The sequence below is a fragment of the Camelina sativa genome, chromosome 20 (genome assembly GCF_030686135.1).
Source record: "Camelina sativa cultivar CO46 ecotype springtype chromosome 20, ASM3068613v1".
Classification (NCBI taxonomy): Eukaryota; Viridiplantae; Streptophyta; class Magnoliopsida; order Brassicales; family Brassicaceae; genus Camelina; species Camelina sativa.
The window spans coordinates 3794919-3815218 of record NC_141899.1 but is presented as its reverse complement, the minus strand read 5'-3'; the positions used below and the strand labels follow the sequence as shown (position 1 = coordinate 3815218).

Genomic DNA, 20300 nt, shown 5'->3' with positions numbered 1-20300 from the left:
TAAAATCTGTTTGTCTTACGAAAAATAAAGGACTAGTACAATCTTCTGGAATGATATAACACAAGTATTAAATTATACAACACATTACTAACTGTAAAGACAAAGAAGAATGCCTCCATCAAATTTAATAACGAAGTAATTAAAAAAACAAACTAGAAAGGCTTGTTCTTGTAATTGACACTTTTTTAGTTTTTACGTCCAGGCTTGCCGGAACTAACATCTCTCGACTTCTGCACTACTTTCTTTGGTTTCGCGTATGCCCTCGACGACACTTCCACAACCTCAACTTCAACTTCAACTTCAACTTCATTCTCCTCCTTTATATTTTCAAAAAGATTTGTCATTCTTTATGATATAGTATAAAACAAAAGCAGATACAAGAAAAATAGAAGTTAATGGGAGTGATGTGTCAGCACAAGAATTGAAGATAATCTATTCTTTATGAGGTGTCGACATCAAATAATTAAAATTTATATTTTAGATTTGTTTTTCATTATATTGTCCACCTAAAACCTCATGTAGTTCTCTACAGTTTTATAATACTTATTTAAGGTCTAATTATATAACTTTGGGGTCACTAGTGAATGATTTGCTAACAGTTTCATCAATCACGTTAACTTTCATAAAATCCTTCAGAAACTATAGTAAATATCACTAACAGTTGAAGCTTTTTGTTGTTTTGCTAAGCCAAGAAAATTATTTTAATTTACTATATCATAATATTTTAACTAGAAACTCCATATTAAAAACATGGTATAGAGTAAAATATACAAAGAGCATTACAGATCAACTTATAGTTGACATTTATTATGAAATCCATCAAACTTGATATATGTGGTTTCCATTATAAAATCCATTACTAATAGATTTGAACTGGGAAACCTACAAAATCTAATACAACCACAACAAACCAACAAGAAAAGTCGCATTCAAAATCTTTGCAACCAATTTTCATTAATAGTACACACTAGCTAGCCACAATCTAAACTAAAGTTCATCCCAATATTGCTTCTAAAAAGGAAAAACTAACTGACTATAAAAAAAAAACTCATAATATATATATGTTGAAGAAAAAGAAAAAAAAATCGTAGCTTTTGAGGCAATATGTTGTACTAGGAATCTTATGTTCAAAGACGACGAGATCTAATCGCATGAATGCTCACAAAAGATATGAAACATTAATTTAATATAATGGTCGTTTCATGTTCTTACAGAAATTAATTACTTACCGGCAAACGACGATCATAAGGAGATGGCAGACCAAAAAGCTTGAGTAAGAGAGATCGGAAAGTTTGGTGAATGAACGTAAAAGGGATCCAAAGATAATAAGAAACTCCTCCTCCTTCTCTCTCCATCTTCTTCTCTTCTTTTTAATTCTGCTTCGTGATGAGAAATAGGTAGCTAATAACTGAGAGAGTAAGTGACTTGAGTTTAAAATATATATTAGCTCATATCCGTCGTTACACTATAAATTACAATATTATAAGATGGTTATACGAACCTATCTACCTAACTTAGTCCAATAGCAACAGCTCTCTTGGCGCGTCTTTTCGTATTAGTGCATGTTCCTATAAATAGAGTATTATTAATTTTTGTTTTATTCCTGCAAAATTTATCTATTTCTGTTTTCCGATGTTTATATATACTCAAGTCATGTGCTCTACTTACATTAATAAAGGTCATTATCTTTGTATTTTTGTTATTATTTGAGCAATACTGTACTTATTTGCACTTGTTGAACATATGTTATTATTCGGACTAATCTATGATCGATTAGATCAATATATGATGGAAATGGATGTGAGAAGATTTACCAAATTTTGTAACCATATGTCTATACTAAATTATAAGAATAAATATTTAAATGTAACTTTTCTCAATCTTGATTTCTTTTAGTGTAAATAATATATATTGTTTGGAGAATTATCGAAAATATAGTTGAAATTAAGAAATAAATTTATTGGATGATATACAATATATGTTCCTATTATATATTCTCTAAAAATTTAATATACTTATAGTATTATACTCCATCTGTTTCAACAAATTACGACATATGATTCCAAAACGAATGTGTGTATTTAACCTACAAAAATAGATACTTTGACTCAAGCTATAAAAGTCCGTTATCAGCAACAACAATACTTGGAAATTGGTCGTCGTCAATTCACACCGTTTCTTAATCATACTACGTTGCATATCTCCTATATAATAAAATGGAAGTGCACCACTTTTTTTTGTAAACTATATAATATGAGTTATAAAATTAATTATTTGATATTTGATAAGTTATAAGTTATATAGATTGTAAATATTAATTAAATCTTAATTTAAGATTCTCTTAAAAAGGATCATTAAATCTCCAAAGAATATTTAGTTAACCATATATAGGTAACAAAATCTCAAAACTTAACCACTCTTCCGCGGATTAAAAGTAATTTCTGATTATACTTCTTTTTATAGAATAACAAAATCCAAGTAGAAATGAAAAAGGAGGATGTTACGAAATTTAAGAAAGTTCTCACAAAAGAGAATTGAAAAATCATTGAGATATAAATTTTCAGTCACCAAGATACTAGAACACGGGTTGATTTTAATCACGAGTTTTAACCGTGTAGATGCACGGGTACAGTTACAGACAACCACATATTGTCCAATTTTTTTTTAAACAATCATATAAATTATATTTTATATAAAAAGTGCAATAAAAATAAAATAAATTTCAACCCGTGCTCTAGCACGAGTCCTAATCTAATCTAATAATATATTAAAAGAAGTTGCATATTTTAATTCGTAGAAATATTAACACATGAAAATATTTTATTATTACAACATTCATATATCATAGAATTTTGGTTCATCTTTTCATATTTTACAAACAGAATTGTACACAGTCAAGGATCACATGGTTCACGCAAAAGAAAATACATATTTATAACAATATACATTACGCATTAGAAGAGAATGTAAAGTAAATTAAAAGGACTTTCTCCGAAGTCTGAACATATATATTAACAACTTGAAGTTGAAGTTGACTTTTGTTGAAATGAAGACACGTACGTGGAAGAAGAAGAAACTAGGAATGCGACTAGTTGGTACCTCCACGCCTCCCGGTACTCGTTTGCTGCTTACCCCTCGAAGTCACACTCAAAACCTCTGTCTCTTCCTCTTCTTCTTGTGATATCTTCACGACCATTATTATTATATATATTTACACAATTAGCCATTAGAAAGATGTGAATAAGCTCAAGAAACCATTTACGGTACCATATTCTTTTCACATGTACCAAATACCATGCATATATTATAGTATCCTAGTATATATCCATCTGAATATTAATTATATATGAAGAGAAGAACATATCATTAGGCTAAGAATTGTTCAAAATTTCACAAGCATGTATAGTTGTAAATAAGGAAAGATAAAGTTTATGATTAAAATCATGAGAAACTCCGAACTGTCATTTTATGCTTTCTAACTCGGCCGGATTTTAATCATTATTTGAACATGCTATAGGAGGATATATGAATTTCATGTTAAACAGAAGATGAGACATATTCAAGTATAATAAATACAATGACTTAACTGGTATTTTTTTATATAATTACAGTTGCTTTCGATAGAAGTGATCCGAAACTTTTCGTATATTTTAGCTAAGAATTACACAGAGTGATAAACTCATATAGATAGTAGTAAATTACTCACCGGAAAGTTATCACTGTCAGGAGTAGTTCCTAGAATGTGAAACCTGACGAGAAGCGATCGGAAGATATCGTGGATGAAACTAAAAGGGATGCAGAGATAAGAGCAATCTCCATTTTCTCTTCTTCCCTCTCCCTCCATCTCTTCTTCTTCTTCTTTTGTTTTCCAAATTACAAGAGACAAATTGGGTCATTTAATAGAGTTCAAAAGTCACTCATCATTTGTTCTTAGTCAACTTACAGCAATTAACTACGCTACATTGTTATAATACATGGTAGTTCAATATATTACTCTGATTGTAACAGCTCATCGGTCGCATCTATTCTTATTTTGCATGGTTCCCGTTTGTGATTTGTTTATGTACTTGTGGAAGAAAAGTATTGAAATTGACCTTATACTCGTCTGTCAGGATCATCATCATACATAAACCAAATCCAAACTTGATACGTGAGAACAATCCATAATACTGATTAAAAAAAAGAAATATAATAACATTAAATTATCATAATTCGATAAAAAGTCTATGGTTTTATCATCAAACTATTTTTCAGTTTTCTCATGAGTCATCAATACGTACAGGGACGGATGATTAAAAAGAGCATGTAGAAAGGCAAACACATGCGTGTATGAATGTATATTGACACACATGTTACAAATGCATAATTTGACTATTTAAGACAATAATTAGGGATGATATGTTTATAGTGTAACATATAACAATAAGATACGACAGATATGCTTTGCTAAGGGGAATAATAGGTTGTATATATACGCCGAGTAAATTATTATGGTCGTTCAAAAAAAGAACATCTTGTATATGTTTATAATTTAAGTTTTAAGTCAATGAAATAAAACCAGATATTGTTAATAGCTGCAGTTACATAATTAGAGTTCGGTTGGTTGAAATGATTTGAGTTGCAGTTGTAAACGTACTACAAGTCTACAATGGTTTGACAACGATGTATAAGATTGATATATCACGAATATGAAATTAAATAACTACAGTAGCAATTAGACAGAATTTAAAATACTTTCATAAAGCTTTTCAATGTATTCTTCACTCTTGTCAAATTTCCAAAACTTTCCAATGCATTATTGGTGACTTTCTAGAGTCTTCATTTTATCCATATACATATATAGGTTGATGAAAAAAAAAATGAATTTAGCACAAGCGAAACACGTGGGATGGTGACCTTTACTATAATTAATCTTTTGGGACAAACCTTTTCAAAAGGTGGACAAAATTCATTAACGCACTATAAATAAAATATTTGGCGAAAACAAATCTTAATGCAAAAACAAATAGAGAGAGAACACATGTTGGTCAAATGAATGCCTAAAAAACGCGTACAACCAAACCTCCGGGTGGTTTGCATACGAACCATCCAAACTCTCAAGTCCGAGAGAACATGAGCCAAACCGACAAGTCCGTAATATATAGTAACAGTAATTAATAATAGACTAAAATAGTAGTAATTAGTTAGTTTAATAGATTATTGGGCCTAATTTATTTGGGCCGATGACATACGGCTTCGAAAATTGAAATGGGGCCGAACTTATCGTTAAACCCAAAAAATCGGAAAAGGAAATGTTGACAGTGGGATTTGAACCCACGCCCTTTCGGACCATATCAACTTGTTGTTAAGTTTACATATTTTAAATATATAACTACGAAAGTGTAAACATTAAATAGGAAAAAGGATAATAAATAGGAGGGGGTGGTATGGGTCAATGTCACCTGAAGAATTGTCGGCTGCCCCCAGCCACTAACTTTGAAGCAGTGAGAAGTCAGTGTCTGAAAATTGAATAGTGAAGAGACAAAGACACGAGCCGAGTTTCAGAGATACGACTCCATGCACAGGTTTCGGTGTCTTTAATTTTAGGAATACAAGAGTAGATCAGCGACGAAACCTATGACTTCTCCTCTACCTCCATAATTTACTTCTCTGCTTTTTATTTTCATTTTTTCCTTTTTCCTGTCATATACTTGTAACTTTAACCCAATAGTACTTGTAACATTAATATATCTGGCCATGTATGTTCACTATGATTTTTTTCGTGGGGTGAATAGTCTAGACCTCAAAATGGATTAATCGAAATTACTCTTTTTCGTTAGTCTCGTAACCTTTTAATTTGCTTTTGTAAGTAAATCCTAGAGTTAATTTGCGGATGTTGTTGTCATAACTATTTTAAAAACTTTGTGATATTATAATAGTAGTCTATGTTTTGATTGATAAATCTACTCGACAACAAAATCTAATACCAAAATATTATGTCATGTAAATATCTATTCATTAGAGAAATAAACGCAACGTCACCGTCTCTGGAATCCTTCACCACCATCATAGCTTACTACGGGCCTATTTATTTTTGTCCAGCAAAGTTAACAGATTTTGTCTTAGCATGAAAAAGTTATATTAGTTCATTGATTTTCACTTCCAAATTATTTTCCACCGACAGATCAAACACACCAAAAAATACGTGTGTGTGTGTGGCGCCATCCCTGATCCATCAGAAACGTGATTCCATTGCTATTGCTCTTGTTCTATGTGATGTGTTCAATGGTTTCTCTCTAATCAATTACAAAATATAGATCTATTATTCATTATTTTTATCAAATGGGCGTGTGTTTTTTCTGCTCTTTAAGGCAGCTTCACACTCTTTTTATCTTTAACTCTAATTTTATTCCTCGTTCGTTACCGATCGAGTTGTTAGTTAAAAGTTTGAGTCGGATTCTTTTAGTCAATTTGTAGGTTTGTCACCTTGTTCTCCACCGCTTTTATTTGGTATTTATGTTTTTAAGTTGGAAATAAAGGTTGAACATGCATAATTAACTTAGCCATAACGAGTTAACGACGGAAGAAAAATTGTTGTAGACTTAATGACTATGACAATACAAGCTAGTTTCATAAATATATAATTTATATACATTAATGACCACATGATATCATTTGTATTGCCTCTTTCTCCTCCATTATTACAAAATGACAACATATCTTTGGATAGAAATCACCGAGTAGACGCACCAAATTGATTTAGATCGTCCAATTCATCATAATTATAGCACAACCCTCTCAGTGTTTTGTCCACGTCCCATCCGGTTTGTTTCTATATTGATTCCAAAATATCTCATTTTCGCAAGAAAACAAGTGCAAATATTTCGATATTTTTAGAAAATACGTAAATAGGTACGTGCGGGTAGTATAAAGTCATAGCAGTTCAAAAGACCAATATTGATATCGTCTTAGCCATTAGTTTTACTCAATTCATTTCGACCCACTAAAGATAATGGTACATTGATATTAAATAACTACTAATATTTTTTTTTTCTTTTTCAACTCTCGATCGAATACAAAAAAACGGCAAGCAATCTGCAATCCATACCTCTCGACAAAAACAAAAACAAAAACGGAAAAGGAAAAACATTGACAAAAGTCAAAACCCTAAAGAACTTTTTTGTTTGTTTTTTTATAACTTAAAATATTTCCGCTACAACGGCACGTAACGGATGCTCCATCTCACAAGAAAGCTTCAAGACCTCACCAAGATCAACTGGCTCGGTCTGGTCCTGACCCCACTCGAACCGGCGCACCAACTCAGCCACCCACCGAGTCACAGTAGCTAACCCCATGTTCTTCCCCGGACACACCCTCCTACCGGCTCCGAACGGCGCAAGCCTTAAGTCCCCACCACGAATATCCACGTCAGCAATCCCGGTGAACCTCTCTGGGTCGAACTTTAGCGGGTCGGACCATACCGCCTGGTCGTGAGTAATGGCCCACATGTTGACCATTGCAGTAGTTCCCTTCGGAATCACCATGCCGTTGCTGAGCTGGACGTCTGACGTTGAAAGACGAGCCCACGAAAGCAGAGGTCCAGGAGGATGCAACCTTAGAGTTTCCTTCACTACTGCGTTCAGGTATGGGAGTTTTGCTAGGACAGCATCTGCAACGTCGCCGTCGGCGCTATCGCTCACAGCCGTTACGATCTCGTCCCTCAACTTGGTTTGAATGTTAGGGTTTAGTACAAGCTCAGCCATGATCCACTCTGTTAATAACGCTGTTGTATCTGTTCCTCGAAAGATCATCTCCTAGAAATTACATTAAAAAAAAAAGGAAAATTAAAAATAAGCACCAATAAATGCAAAAAAAACATTACAACTAGACCGTTACATATATACCGTTAAATTTAGTGTGACTATTATTTCAATTTCATACGAACTTACCCATAAAACGGCGATCATGTCATCTTCTTGGAGCTTCTCATCGCCGTCTAAAGACAACAAGACATCAACAAAATCTCCAATGTCTTTTTTCTTCTCCAAGGTACTGACTCGGTGTTCGTCAATGATACTCTTAACGAGGGTTCTGATTCGAGGAACAAGATCTGAGCAACGTTGGTTTAAACGAATAGAGTCGTAGAAATAACCGAGCCATGGAAGATGATCGGACCAATTAAATGCACCCAAGAGCTCGAACCCTTCTCTAACCATTGATGTAAGCTCATCAAGATCATCTTTCTGAGCCAGGGGGTCGTATCTTCTCCCAAAAACACTCCCCATGATGTTGTTCAAGGACGCTAGTTGCAAGTGTTTCCTTAAAACGACTGATCCAGCGCCGTTTTGCTCCGCTGACACAGCTTTCACCATTTCAGCGCAGTCTAGCTGGCGCCCAGCTTCGTGTGCTAAGATACGCCGAGGAGCGAATAGGTGAGTCGATGCGATCCTTCTTAACGTCCGCCAGTAAGCCCCGTTTGGTGCAAAACCTATGGCTCGGCTGAACATTAGGCTCTTAGCCGACTGCTTAATCGGCCGGTCCGCAAAGTAAGGCGACATCAGGATCTCGCGAGCCGTATTCGGCTCAGAAGCCACGATAACCGGCGTCGAACCGAGGCTGAAAGCCATAATCTCAGTGTTGGCTCGGTTCCAAGCCATGGCGGCTAACGTCCGATGAGCCAAGCCGTGGCTGAGAGTGAAAAGACTGCCGAATACTGGTATGCCCCGAGGACCCGGGATCGCGACACGACCCAACCGGTTACGGCCGTTCTTCCATGCGCCGCCACCACCTCCGGCGAGAGCCCAAGTTAGTATGGAAAGAGAAACAAGGGCGAGGAAGATATAGCCGAGGACGGAGACATCATGTAGGTTTTGGGATCCAAAAACGGCAGGTAGTGCGATCATCCAGTAGCTCGTTTCTTTTGAAGCCAATTTCATCAACTCCATGTTTTTTTTTTTGTGGATGTACCTTTTTTTACGTACGAACCAAAAGTAATAACAAAAGTTGTAGAATATAGCAAAAACTTTATATGAGAAGGTAAGTACTTTTTTTTTTCTTTCTTTCTTAAAGAGAAAATTAAAGTACTTGAAGAGGAACAATGGAGAAGTTGAAGGTAAAGGCATGTCTATATATATATACCCACATGCATTTTTTGGAAGCGTTAATTAAATGCGTAATGCATGGGAAGAGAGAGACGTCAGTTTTGAAATGATTATATTTATAAGTAATGTTGATGTAAAATTTAAAATTATAGTATATATGGAGAAAATGGTATATAAGGTTAAAAATTGGGAGAGAATCACGTGGAGGGAGGAGGTGAGTCGCATGAATTAGTTTGGCGTTGGATGAAATGAAAGATATGTGTGTGAGAGAGAGGGCGTTATGATAATGAATTCCGCATTTTTATAAATTTATTCTTATTAACTAGCAATTTAATTTCGTTTGCACCGTTTTTTTTTCTTGGTTTTTGTTGTTTGCATCGATGTGAGTTAAAAGAGGATTCAATGAGGTTCGTTAAACGGAAAAAAGAATTTAATGAGTCCGCATATTTCGGCTTAGGTAATACGGAAGGACAAACTAATGAATGTGTTCCTTAGAGAAAAAAGACTAGTAATCGGTTATAGAGTGGGCTTAAGAGAGTTGTGACGTGCAACAACAGACTTGCCTTAACTAATTATCGCATATACTCCAAACAGATTCATCCTTATTTCTGTTTATGACTTTTCAATAGAATATCAAGCTCACGAGTTTGTGTTTTGCAGTAGAACGAGTGTTTTTAAAAATAAAAGTAGAATGTAATATTTGAGTATTTTAGTATGTACCATGTAGTTTTAAAGGTATATTAGATAATATAGTTTTAGAGTTAATATTTGATGAATGAGTATTTACAAAGTTGAAGAGATAAGGTGACATTTTTTACAATCTAAGAAAAAGTTGATAAATAATTAGGATAATAAAAGGAAACATTTTAGGGTTTTGTCCATCCCAACTCAAAAAATCACACGACTGTCTAATTTATCTATATATAATATCACTCGGCAATTTTTGTCGTATTTAGAAGATATATTAAACAATAAATTTAACGATCGATCGGTTATTAATAAATTATGTTTTTCGTTAAACTATAATTTTTTAATAGTTGATAGTTTAATATTTTACCACTTTTTTACTAACTATTTTTGTCTTATTTACATGATATATTAAATGATAAATTTAGTGATCAATCGGTTACTGATAAATTAGTATCTTCTGTTAGATCATTATAATATAATTAATTATCGATTAGTTTAATATCCTATTGCTACATAATTTTGTTGTGTTATTTACTTTATTTAAACAATGATTTTATTGATCGATCGACTACTAATAAATTAGTTTTCTCCGTTAGAATATTATAATATATTCAGTCAACGATTAATCCTAATATTTTATTACTATTTTGTTACCAAATTTTTTTCTTTGGTCTTATTTAGGTATTATATTAAATAATAAATTTATCGGTTGTTTAGTTACTAATAAATTATTGTTTTTTATTACATTATTTTAATAGATTTTAATTTTATTATATAATCACAATTTTGTTACATAAATAATGATAGAAATATTGATTGGTAAATAAAAGTCATTGACCAGAAGTTTTTGGAAACAAAACGAGAAACTCACCAATTCATCTACCGCGAGATTCTCATCTTTGTGTTAATGGTGTAAAGTCATGGAAATGCTCTCTTATTAATTCTTTCCATCATTTATCATATTCTAAAATATTTTAATTATTTAATACGATTATCATTTACGACGAACAAATCTATCTATTCAATGACTGAAGAGAGCGGCTCAACACCGCTCAATCAAAATTCTACAAGACGTTTTGCGATCAGTTATAGTTTACATTCAAAATGTGAAAAAGTGGCACATTTTGAACATCAAATTCGAAACATGATTAACAACATTAGTTTTTCTTTTTACCTAATATTTAAGAGAATGGCGTTTCACATAATAAAATTTGCCTTTACGAGAATATATGATCTTTAATAAGAACAAGGACAATACAAAATCACATTAGAAAGCTAGTTAACCAAACGTCACATGCAATTTGTATGTTGCATATTTCTAGCTCGTCGTTTACCGTTTTTATTTTCAGATAATGTTTTAAGAATACTGAATAAAAAGCTTAACAAATTGGTGAACGTTAGAGGAATCCCGGGTGGAATCTTAGTGGCCGAGGTTGGTAGTCACCAAATCATTCATTCTTCATGCTTAACATATTAGGTAAAAGGTTCGAATTTCAACATCTATCAAAATGTTAAATCTGTTTGCAAAATTAACCAAAATGAATCGGTTCATAATTATCATTTCGTTTTCTTTTAACTAATGTAATTTTTTTAAAATGGTCAAAGAAAAGAAAAAGTGTGAATGGTGAAGAAGGGAGGTTTGGCAGGGGATGGGGCGGTAGACAAATAGGAGTAAATGATAGGAGACATAAGCCATCCCAATGTCCCCTTAAGTACTCAAAGTACATTGTACCTTTCTATATGCATCCTATATACTCGTTCTTTATTTCATAATCTATTAAGATAATAGTATATGTATAACACAATATAGTATGCATGCATCATTATTGAGCTAAGTAGGCTTTATATATATTGTGTTGTGGAATATTATTCTACGATGTGGCGGTGGCAAATTTCACGTTAATTTAGCTTACAGTTTTGAATAAGATTTGAGAGCATTTTGGATATTCGAGGCCGGTTTAAGAAAATCTAATGATACGTGAGGGCCGTAACAAAGTAAAGACATGATCAATGAATTAAGTTAAGGGGCACGATAACTAAGGTATAAACAGCAGGATCTCAACAAACCCAAAATTATATAATTAATGTCACAAGTCATAAAAACCATGAAGAGAAATTTCCCAAAGAAAAAACTATCTCAAGAACACTTTGACCTCACCGACAAGTTGTATGCACTGTTGGTTCAAACGTGTCAGTGGAGATTAATAAGTTTTGAATGAGAGTCCGTCTGATATGGTCAGGACGTCTCAACTCTTCTGACATTTTGGAAGCAAGAATTGGAAATGGCTTTGGTCGTCCATATGTTTTTGTATTGTGTACGCAAGGGAAACAAAGTAGAGACATGATCAATGAGAACTTTTACTCCTAATTCAAGTAGAGTTCATGATATTGAGTCCGAGATTTCTTATATTCGAATGACACTGACACGAAGTACATCAATGGGACAATTTGTGGTGGTGTTCTAATCGGCTTATCCTGAAGTCTTTCGACCCCCAAACCACTATCCCACTAGCTAGTGGTCTATCAATAATTAACTTTTAATAAATCATATATGGTTTATATTTTCCATTTAGAGCATAGTTTATCACCATTGGCATTGCGCTTACAGATTGGTTTTCATAAATGGAACGAGAAATAACCCTAAGGCAGGTAGGGACATGAAAGTTGGGCTGTAACAAGACTAAACATATGATGTTGACAGTTGACAGTTTCGTCATCACGATAGTAGGGGCCAACTTATATTTAGGCAAAATATAGACATGTCAATTGGACTAGTCCGATCTCTGTCCAAATAAGACTAAAAGATAAGCATGTGTTTTCTTGTCTTTTTTTTTGTTGGTTGCAATCAATGTAAATTTATAACATTATCAATCAATATACTACTCATAGGCTGATAAGGCTACAAATCTAAGTTATTTCAACTGCAGAAATTATTTTTAAAAAAAAAGAAGAACAAAAACACCCTTAAAATATAAGACTCATATCGAGTTTCAAACAAGAAAAAGAAAACACAATGAATCAAGATAGTGCAACATATGTATGTAAAATTACAACCACCAACAAAATTTGTATACGGAGGATGTTGATATTGTTTTTACGAATCACAAAAGACGTAAACTAATTCAACCAAATGCTAATAAACTTACACTAAACATAGTTAAATTAAACGCTCGATACTTAGATTTTTTTGTTTTTGTTTTTGTTTTGGCAAGTAACTTTGTTTGTTTTAGGCTTTCAGGACCGTTTCGAACTTAGTCGAATTAAGCCCTCCCGAGTTTTTAAGATTTTATTATAATTAACAACGTGTTAATTTTTATGCGTGAAGAGATCCTAAGTTGGGCTATTTTGAAGCTCTTTTAAGCTACAAAGACAGGCCTATCTCTTTACCTTTTGTTGTCTACAGGCCCATGCGTGTCTCAGAGACAGACTATTGAATCTTCTTCACAAATTCAAAATTTGTCAGGGTCGAGAAGGAAACATCACGTCTGACAAAATTATAAGCCTAATAATTAGACATCCCACTTGTATCATACAGTAAAAATCATCAAATGCTTTTGCTGATTCAAAAAAGGAAATCACTCAAAACACTAAACAATGAACACAATTTTACTGAAATCCAATTAACTCCACACAATGTTTAAATCAAATCACTGTTTTGCTTCAAAACCTGCCATTTGCCATATATGTGTATTGGAATGGCCAGTAATATTTTTAAGTCGGATCAGTGTTCATGTTTTGCTTTTAAGTTAAAGCATACTAACTAGCTTAACTCTCCCCTAATCTTTTTTTGTTTTTATATAATAGAGAGCTATATATATGCTTCCAAAAAACACAAAACAAGAAAGAAAAAGAGAAATGGATTGAAACATATATTAAAGGGTCATTACATTACATTTCCATATTCGAATCACACAAGTCAATAATGAAACTGCTCCTTTGCTTAAAAAAAGAAACCTTCAAGCCTTGACGCAGCAGTTGAAGCAGCTGAAGATGCTTCTCCTCGTCTGTTCCAAACAACCACACCAAATTAATTATGTTAGTCACAATCAAGACCGGCTCAATACTATAATCAATATACAAGATATAGATTGCAAGAAAAATTGGACTCTAAAGTATAGATAAAATCATGTTACAAACCATGTGCTAATAATAATGACTCATCCTCTAAGACGTCTTAATGATAATAATGCAAACCAAAACATGATACAAACGCAAATGCAAATATTTGTGTGTTGAAGTTGAAACAGTCTTATGCAAGAAGCAAAAACAAAAAAAGAAAGGAAGTGGAAACTTACAGAAGGAGAATGTGGTTGGTGATGGTGGATGGGAGAAAAGTCAGGTCGGTTTTGGCTTTGGATAGTGGTGAGTTTAGCAGTAGTTGAAGTAGCAGCTGAGTCGGGTGGATTAATGAGCTCATCCTCGTTGCCTAAACTGGCACGAGAAGGGTCTCTTTTGTTTTGTTTCCTCATCTCTCTAATCTTAGTGAAATCCATAGAGTAGTCAGGCATTGTTCCTCCTCCTTTTTGGTCCCAATCACCAAACTGTGGCACTGATAGCCACGGCGTGTTCTTCTGCAATAACAAACATATTAACTAACCAAAAAGGTTTCATATTTGATACACAGACATAACGAAAACAGAGAGATATTTACAAAGCGATGCATCATGAGGAAGAAAGATGTAATTTATCAAAGAAACAAAAGCCAAAGTTCTTGACTTTATAGTAGGGTTGTAAATTGGTCTGTCCATAACCAAATGGGCATGTCCATTTGGACACATACAATGTATGGTTATTTATGTGTCAAGACCCAAATACACCCACACCCAAATATGTCCAAACCAAATAGGACCATGACCAATTGGTCTGTCCATTGGTTGCAGATTGAAGCAAAATTCATAATCTCATAAACTCATAATTATAAAGCTAAAGGTTTATAAACTCATAATTATAAAGCTAAAGATTTATAAATTCATAATACACTCATAATATACTTATAATACTCATAAATACACGAAGAAAGAGAGAAGCGGCGAAATAAAAAAAAAAAAAATCCCCCAAATAGTAAAAACCCTAATTTTTTAGGATTATTGGACAGCCCACGTCCAAACTAGTTTAGATCATATATAAATGAGCTAAATTGGTTTTAGGCCCATTTGACCGTTTTAAATTTGGTAATAACCAAAACCAGTCCAAATTAATTTGGACCGGACAGCCCATGGTTTTAGATACCAATTGACATCTCTACTTTATAGGACAAAAATAACAAGCTTTGATTTAATCAACGATCAATAATAAAATCTGGGGGTAAAGTATGATCTTTTTATTTATCAATCCAATAAAGTTTCGAAATTTCCAACTAGTAGTACAATATATACCTCGTGATGACAAAGTCTCAGCTATCCTATCGAGATGTGCAAACAAAATAATAAAGGACGAAACTTTAAGAATATACTCAATTTTTTGGTTTTCCGGTTACCAAGATGCTGATTAAAAAACTAAATCGTTCACTATAAACAGTATCAGTAGTGCTGGAGCTTGCTAAGCTCTTTAAAAACAAAACCCCATGTTCGATTCCCGACAAATATCCAAACTAACAGATCTTGATTTATTAGTTCAAGAAAAGAAACAAAGTTTTAAAAACTACAGCAGCAGAACAAGAAGAAGAAGAAGAAGATGGTATATACGTACCTCTTTGCGATCGTCTTCCATTTCTTTCTTTAGACAGAGAAAAACAGAGAGATTATTAGTCCTTTTCTTTCTTTTAAGCTGCTGTTATGGTTCTTCTTAGCCAAAGAGAGAAGATGGAGAGACAACAAAATAAAATTATTTAAAAGCTGCAAAGAAAAAAAGGAAAAAAGAGAAAAATTTGTGAAATTATTATTACAGCAAAAAAACAGCTCGATTTATACCCCAATCAAAATCATTTTTTAATTTATAATTATTTGTTGGCAAAAATGATAATATAATTATATATACGGAAAGTCCTAGGTAGTGTGTTGTATAAATCACGAGAATACCATTTACGACTTTTTTTTTTTATCCTCTCCCTTATGTGTGTGATGTCGAGGGCATAAATGTACTTTAACATCAACGACGACGTTTTTGTTTTGTTTCTTAACGGACCGCATTGGGCTCACTAATAAAGCCCGTCAAATAAAGCATGTTTGGAAAATCTCGATACAGTGAAACGCTGTCGTTTTATTTCAGTTAACGTCACTCCACTGAGAGAGCTCTGTTTGTGTGTTGGTCGCGCGAAAAATTCGATTTTTTTTTTCTTCTTCTGGGGTTTGATTTGATTTGGCTGCTCCTCTCATGTCGTTTCTAAACGTAAGTCTTCTCCATTTAACTAAACCATGTTTGGTCGATGTCATAGTTACTGAGATTGATCATGACTTAATTGTGTTCCTCTTTTCTTTTTTTTGTTGGTCAGAGCTGCGTTGTTGGACATAGAGGAGCTGGTAAACTCTTACATTCCCGGTTATATAAGAATGGTTTAAACAAAGAAGTCTACTTTTGCAACAATCTCATCAATGCTTATCTTGGAACGGGTGATTCCGTCTCTGCACGCAAGGTGTTTGACGAAATGCCTCAAAGGAACTGCGTTTCTTGGGCGTGTGTTGTTTCAGGGTATAGCCGTAATGGGGAACATAAGGAAGCTTTATTTTTCTTGAGAGATATGGTTAAAGAAGGGGTTTTTTCAAATCAGTACGCTTTTGTTAGTGGGCTTCGGGCTTGTCAGGAGTTAGATTCTGTTGGGATTCTTTTCGGGAGACAAGTTCATGGTCTGTTGTTTAAGCTTTCCTATGCAGTTGATGCAGTAGTTTCTAATGTGCTCATATCTATGTACTGGAAATGTGGAAGGTCTCTTGGCTATGCTCTCCGTGCTTTTGATGACATAGATGTTAAAAACTCTATGTCATGGAATTCGATTATTTCGGTTTATTCACAGACTGGGGATCAGAGATCTGCGTTTCAGATGTTCTCTAGCATGCAGTGCGATGGTTCTAGACCAACTGAATACACTTTTGGTAGTCTTGTAACTACTGCTTGTTCTTTGACTGAACCAGATGTTTGTTTGCTCAAGCAGATCATGTGCACAATCCAGAAATCTGGTTTACTCTCAGATCTTTTTGTTGGCAGCGGATTGGTGAGTGCGTTTGCAAAGTCTGGCTCGTTAAGTTATGCTAGGAAGGTTTTTAATCAGATGGAAACAAGAAATGCAGTCACCTTAAACGGCTTAATGGTTGGTCTGGTAAGACAGAAATGGGGAGAAGAAGCAACGAAGCTCTTTATGGATATGTATTGCGTGATTGATGTTAGTCCTGAGTCATACGTGATTCTTCTGAGCTCATTTCCTGAGTATTCTCTAGCTGAGGAAGTAGGTCTGAGAAAAGGCAAAGAGGTTCACGGACATGTAATAACAACTGGCTTAGTTGATTTTATGGTTGGTATTGGGAATGGCCTTGTTAATATGTATGCTAAGTGCGGCTCAATAGCTGATGCTAGACGTGTTTTCTTTTTCATGATGGAGAAAGATTCTGTCTCCTGGAACTCCATGATCACTGGTCTTGACCAAAACGGCTGTTTTCTAGAAGCAGTGGAACACTACCAAAGTATGAGACGACATGCAATCTTGCCTGGAATTTTCACACTGATTAGTTCACTAAGCTCATGCGCAAGCTTGAGGTGGGAAAACCTAGGACAGCAGATTCATGGAGAAGGCTTCAAATTAGGGATTGATTCGAATGTTTCAGTTTCAAATGCTCTTATGACACTGTATGCAGAGACTGGCTATCAAAATCAATGCTGTAAGATATTTTCGTCCATGCCAGAGCCTGATCAGGTGTCTTGGAATTCTATGATAGGAGCTTTAGCTAGTTCAGAAGGGTCAGTACTTGAAGCTGTGGCATGTTTTTTGAATGCGCTTCGAGCGGGACAGAAACTTAACAGGATAACCTTTTCAAGCGTTCTCTCAGCTGTGTCATCCCTTTCATTTGGTGAATTGGGGAAGCAGATACATGGGCTAGCGTTAAAGTACAATGTTGCAGATGAAGCAACAACTGAAAATGCGCTCATAGCGTGTTATGGGAAGTGTGGGGAGATGGATGGGTGTGAGAAGATATTTTCTAGAATGTCAGAGAGAAGAGATGATGTAACTTGGAACTCAATGATCTCGGGGTATATACATAATGATCTCCTTCCTAAGGCTTTGGATCTGGTCTGGTTTATGTTGCAGATGGGTCAGAGGTTGGATAGTTTCATGTATGCGACCGTTCTTAGCGCGTTTGCTTCGGTTGCAACGCTAGAGCGTGGCATGGAAGTGCATGCTTGTTCGGTGAGAGCTTGTCTAGAATCTGATGTGGTAGTTGGGAGTGCACTTGTTGACATGTACTCCAAATGTGGAAGACTAGATTATGCTTTGAGGTTTTTTAACACAATGCCTGTAAGAAATTCATATTCTTGGAACTCTATGATTTCGGGCTATGCACGGCATGGGCAAGGAGACGAAGCTTTGAAGCTTTTTGCAAATATGAAGCTCGATGGCCAAACACCACCTGACCATGTTACATTTGTGGGAGTCTTGTCAGCTTGTAGTCACGCCGGTTTGGTTAAAGAAGGGTTTGAGCACTTCAAATCAATGAGTGATTCTTATGGTTTAGCTCCTAGGATTGAACATTTCTCATGTATGGCTGACTTGCTAGGCCGTGCAGGTGAACTTGATAAGTTGGAAGGTTTTATTAATAGAATGCCAATGAAGCCTAACGTTCTCATATGGAGGACTGTACTTGGGGCTTGTTGCAGAGCAAATGGTCGAAATGCAGAACTAGGGAAGAAAGCAGCAGAAATGCTTTTTCAACTGGAGCCAGAAAATGCTGTAAACTATGTACTACTTGGTAACATGTATGCTGCTGGAGGAAGATGGGAAGATTTAGTAACGGCGAGAAAGAAGATGAAGGATGCAGATGTGAAAAAGGAAGCTGGTTATAGTTGGGTTACCATGAAGGATGGAGTCCATATGTTTGTTGCTGGGGATAAGTCACACCCAGACGCTGATATGATTTACAAGAAGCTCAAGGAGCTCAACAGAAAGATGAGAGACGCGGGTTATGTGCCACAGACAGGATTTGCCTTGTATGATCTAGAGCAAGAGAACAAGGAAGAGATCCTGGGCTACCATAGCGAGAAGCTTGCTGTAGCTTTTGTTCTCGCAGCTCAGCGGAGCTCTACGCTGCCAATCAGAATAATGAAGAACCTCAGAGTTTGCGGTGATTGCCACTCTGCCTTCAAGTATATATCAAAGATCGAAGGGAGACAGATAATTCTAAGGGATTCGAACAGGTTTCATCATTTTCAAGACGGTGAATGTTCATGCAGTGATTTCTGGTGATACCATGAGTCTCCAAGGTATGAAGATCATTAAACTCAAATAGAAATTCATTTTAAATGATTTATTCATGGTTGTTCTGTTTTTTGAGATGATTTTACTTGGATTCAGCATTTATAGGCTTAAACCATTGTTCTTTCCTTTGCTGGGATGCGAAGTTCAAATACATCAAATCAGTGAGTTACATACAACAACATGTGCATTTTATTATATATTAAACTTAAAATTTGTTTGTCAACTTAAAACTCTTTTCCAATTTCGAAAAGATGTGTGAAATAGCTCACGGCTCACACTTTTGACTGGAATTTTCCAATAACAGTGACCTCAAAAATCTTGCTCAACAATAGCAGAATCTTGGATATAGTTATTGCTTAATCTTATTAAACTGAATGGCTCTTCCCTTCTGAATAGCTGAGTTGTGTGTTTGAGGAGCTGCAAGTGCCGCTGAAAGATGTAATTTTCTGTTCTTGAGGTTACACCAACGAGGTATTATTTCTCATGTCTTTACATAAAAAGATCTTTAGCTCTCTGAAAGATCACACTTTAACTTACTCTGAATATAGATGCAGGTTTTTGGTTAATCTTGTTAATGAGGCTCTAAGAGTCTCTATGCATTAGGCGATGAAAATTATAACATACTATTCCTTGTGGATTCTATTGCTCAGTGCTCCAAAGTCTGAATGGTGAGTCACATATTTTATGTTTTTGCAGTTGCCTCATGTAGGTTCTCGATGTCGAGTTAACTTTGCAAATGCTGCCTTTATCCTCAGGGTGTTCGCGGTGTTTATCTTACAGATTCAAGTTATGCCGCTTCGCCTAGGCTGCTTCTGTCTTAGTTGGAGGCTTCCACCGTACAAGGAAACCGATGACAGTGGTTAAAGGTGTGCGGTAAAATTCACTAAGCTTCTTCTTTTTTCTTATTCACTAAAATTCTCACCGTACCCTTTCTGTTCTTTATATAGGTATCGAGGCTTTGGCTCGACAGAAAGATCCTTCCTACAATCTATTGTATTTTATTTTTTTTGGGCAAATCCTAAATTCTATTGTTTTAAAGTGTTTTGTAATGATAAATTTTGGATAAACAAATAAAAGATAACATGATTTATTAGATTGCATCAAATTCTTTATTATCAATACATAAAAAA

At 34.7% G+C, this 20300-nt stretch overlaps 4 protein-coding genes across 6 annotated transcripts; 1 reads left to right on the top strand and 3 right to left on the bottom strand.

Annotated features, from left to right (window-relative positions):
• Window positions 1–96: 96 nt before the first annotated feature.
• LOC104769192 (elicitor peptide 4) lies at window positions 97–1421 on the bottom strand. The gene is made up of 2 exons (XM_010493343.3): window positions 1230–1421; window positions 97–317 (listed from the first exon to the last, which is right to left on the bottom strand). Exons 1-2 carry the CDS (start codon window positions 1353–1355, stop codon window positions 186–188), a joined length of 258 nt encoding a protein of 85 aa, XP_010491645.2. The 5' UTR covers window positions 1356–1421; the 3' UTR covers window positions 97–185.
• A 5551-nt stretch (window positions 1422–6972) lies between these two features.
• LOC104769190 (cytochrome P450 78A7-like) lies at window positions 6973–9228 on the bottom strand. The gene is made up of 2 exons (XM_087505272.1): window positions 7929–9228; window positions 6973–7793 (listed from the first exon to the last, which is right to left on the bottom strand). Exons 1-2 carry the CDS (start codon window positions 9099–9101, stop codon window positions 7179–7181), a joined length of 1788 nt encoding a protein of 595 aa, XP_087361398.1. The 5' UTR covers window positions 9102–9228; the 3' UTR covers window positions 6973–7178.
• A 4383-nt stretch (window positions 9229–13611) lies between these two features.
• On the bottom strand, window positions 13612–15788 carry LOC104769187 (uncharacterized). The gene is made up of 3 exons (XM_010493339.3): window positions 15459–15788; window positions 14066–14341; window positions 13612–13774 (listed from the first exon to the last, which is right to left on the bottom strand). Exons 1-3 carry the CDS (start codon window positions 15477–15479, stop codon window positions 13727–13729), a joined length of 345 nt encoding a protein of 114 aa, XP_010491641.1. The 5' UTR covers window positions 15480–15788; the 3' UTR covers window positions 13612–13726.
• A 123-nt stretch (window positions 15789–15911) lies between these two features.
• LOC104769186 (putative pentatricopeptide repeat-containing protein At5g09950) lies at window positions 15912–20263 on the top strand. Of its 3 annotated transcripts, none has more exons than XM_087505270.1 (7): window positions 15912–16097; window positions 16201–19175; window positions 19267–19331; window positions 19567–19641; window positions 19725–19838; window positions 19926–20036; window positions 20118–20263. In XM_087505270.1, exons 1-2 carry the CDS (start codon window positions 16083–16085, stop codon window positions 19156–19158), a joined length of 2973 nt encoding a protein of 990 aa, XP_087361396.1. In that variant the 5' UTR covers window positions 15912–16082; the 3' UTR covers window positions 19159–19175; window positions 19267–19331; window positions 19567–19641; window positions 19725–19838; window positions 19926–20036; window positions 20118–20263. The 3 variants fall into 3 exon arrangements, with proteins under 3 accessions (XP_087361396.1, XP_087361395.1, XP_087361397.1); XM_087505269.1 differs by having other exon boundaries at window positions 19719–19838; XM_087505271.1 differs by lacking the exon at window positions 19725–19838 and having other exon boundaries at window positions 19867–20036.
• The last annotated feature ends 37 nt before the right edge of the window (window positions 20264–20300 follow it).

What these genes read in the sequence shown, in the direction of transcription:
- LOC104769192 (XM_010493343.3), bottom strand. Translation starts at nt 1,355, where the DNA reads ATGGAGAGAGAAGGAGGAGGAGTTTCTTATTATCTTTGGATCCCTTTT. An exon ending in CTTATGATCGTCGTTTGCCG is followed by an intron (nt 318 to 1,229) that starts GTAAGTAATTAA and finishes GAAAATATAAAG; the next exon opens with GAGGAGAATGAAGTTGAAGT.
- LOC104769190 (XM_087505272.1), bottom strand. Translation starts at nt 9,101, where the DNA reads ATGCCTTTACCTTCAACTTCTCCATTGTTCCTCTTCAAGTACTTTAAT. An exon ending in ACATGATCGCCGTTTTATGG is followed by an intron (nt 7,794 to 7,928) that starts GTAAGTTCGTAT and finishes TGTAATTTCTAG; the next exon opens with GAGATGATCTTTCGAGGAAC.
- LOC104769187 (XM_010493339.3), bottom strand. Translation starts at nt 15,479, where the DNA reads ATGGAAGACGATCGCAAAGAG. An exon ending in TGGAAGACGATCGCAAAGAG is followed by an intron (nt 14,342 to 15,458) that starts GTACGTATATAC and finishes TTGTTATTGCAG; the next exon opens with AAGAACACGCCGTGGCTATC. An exon ending in ACCAACCACATTCTCCTTCT is followed by an intron (nt 13,775 to 14,065) that starts GTAAGTTTCCAC and finishes TGTTTGGAACAG; the next exon opens with ACGAGGAGAAGCATCTTCAG.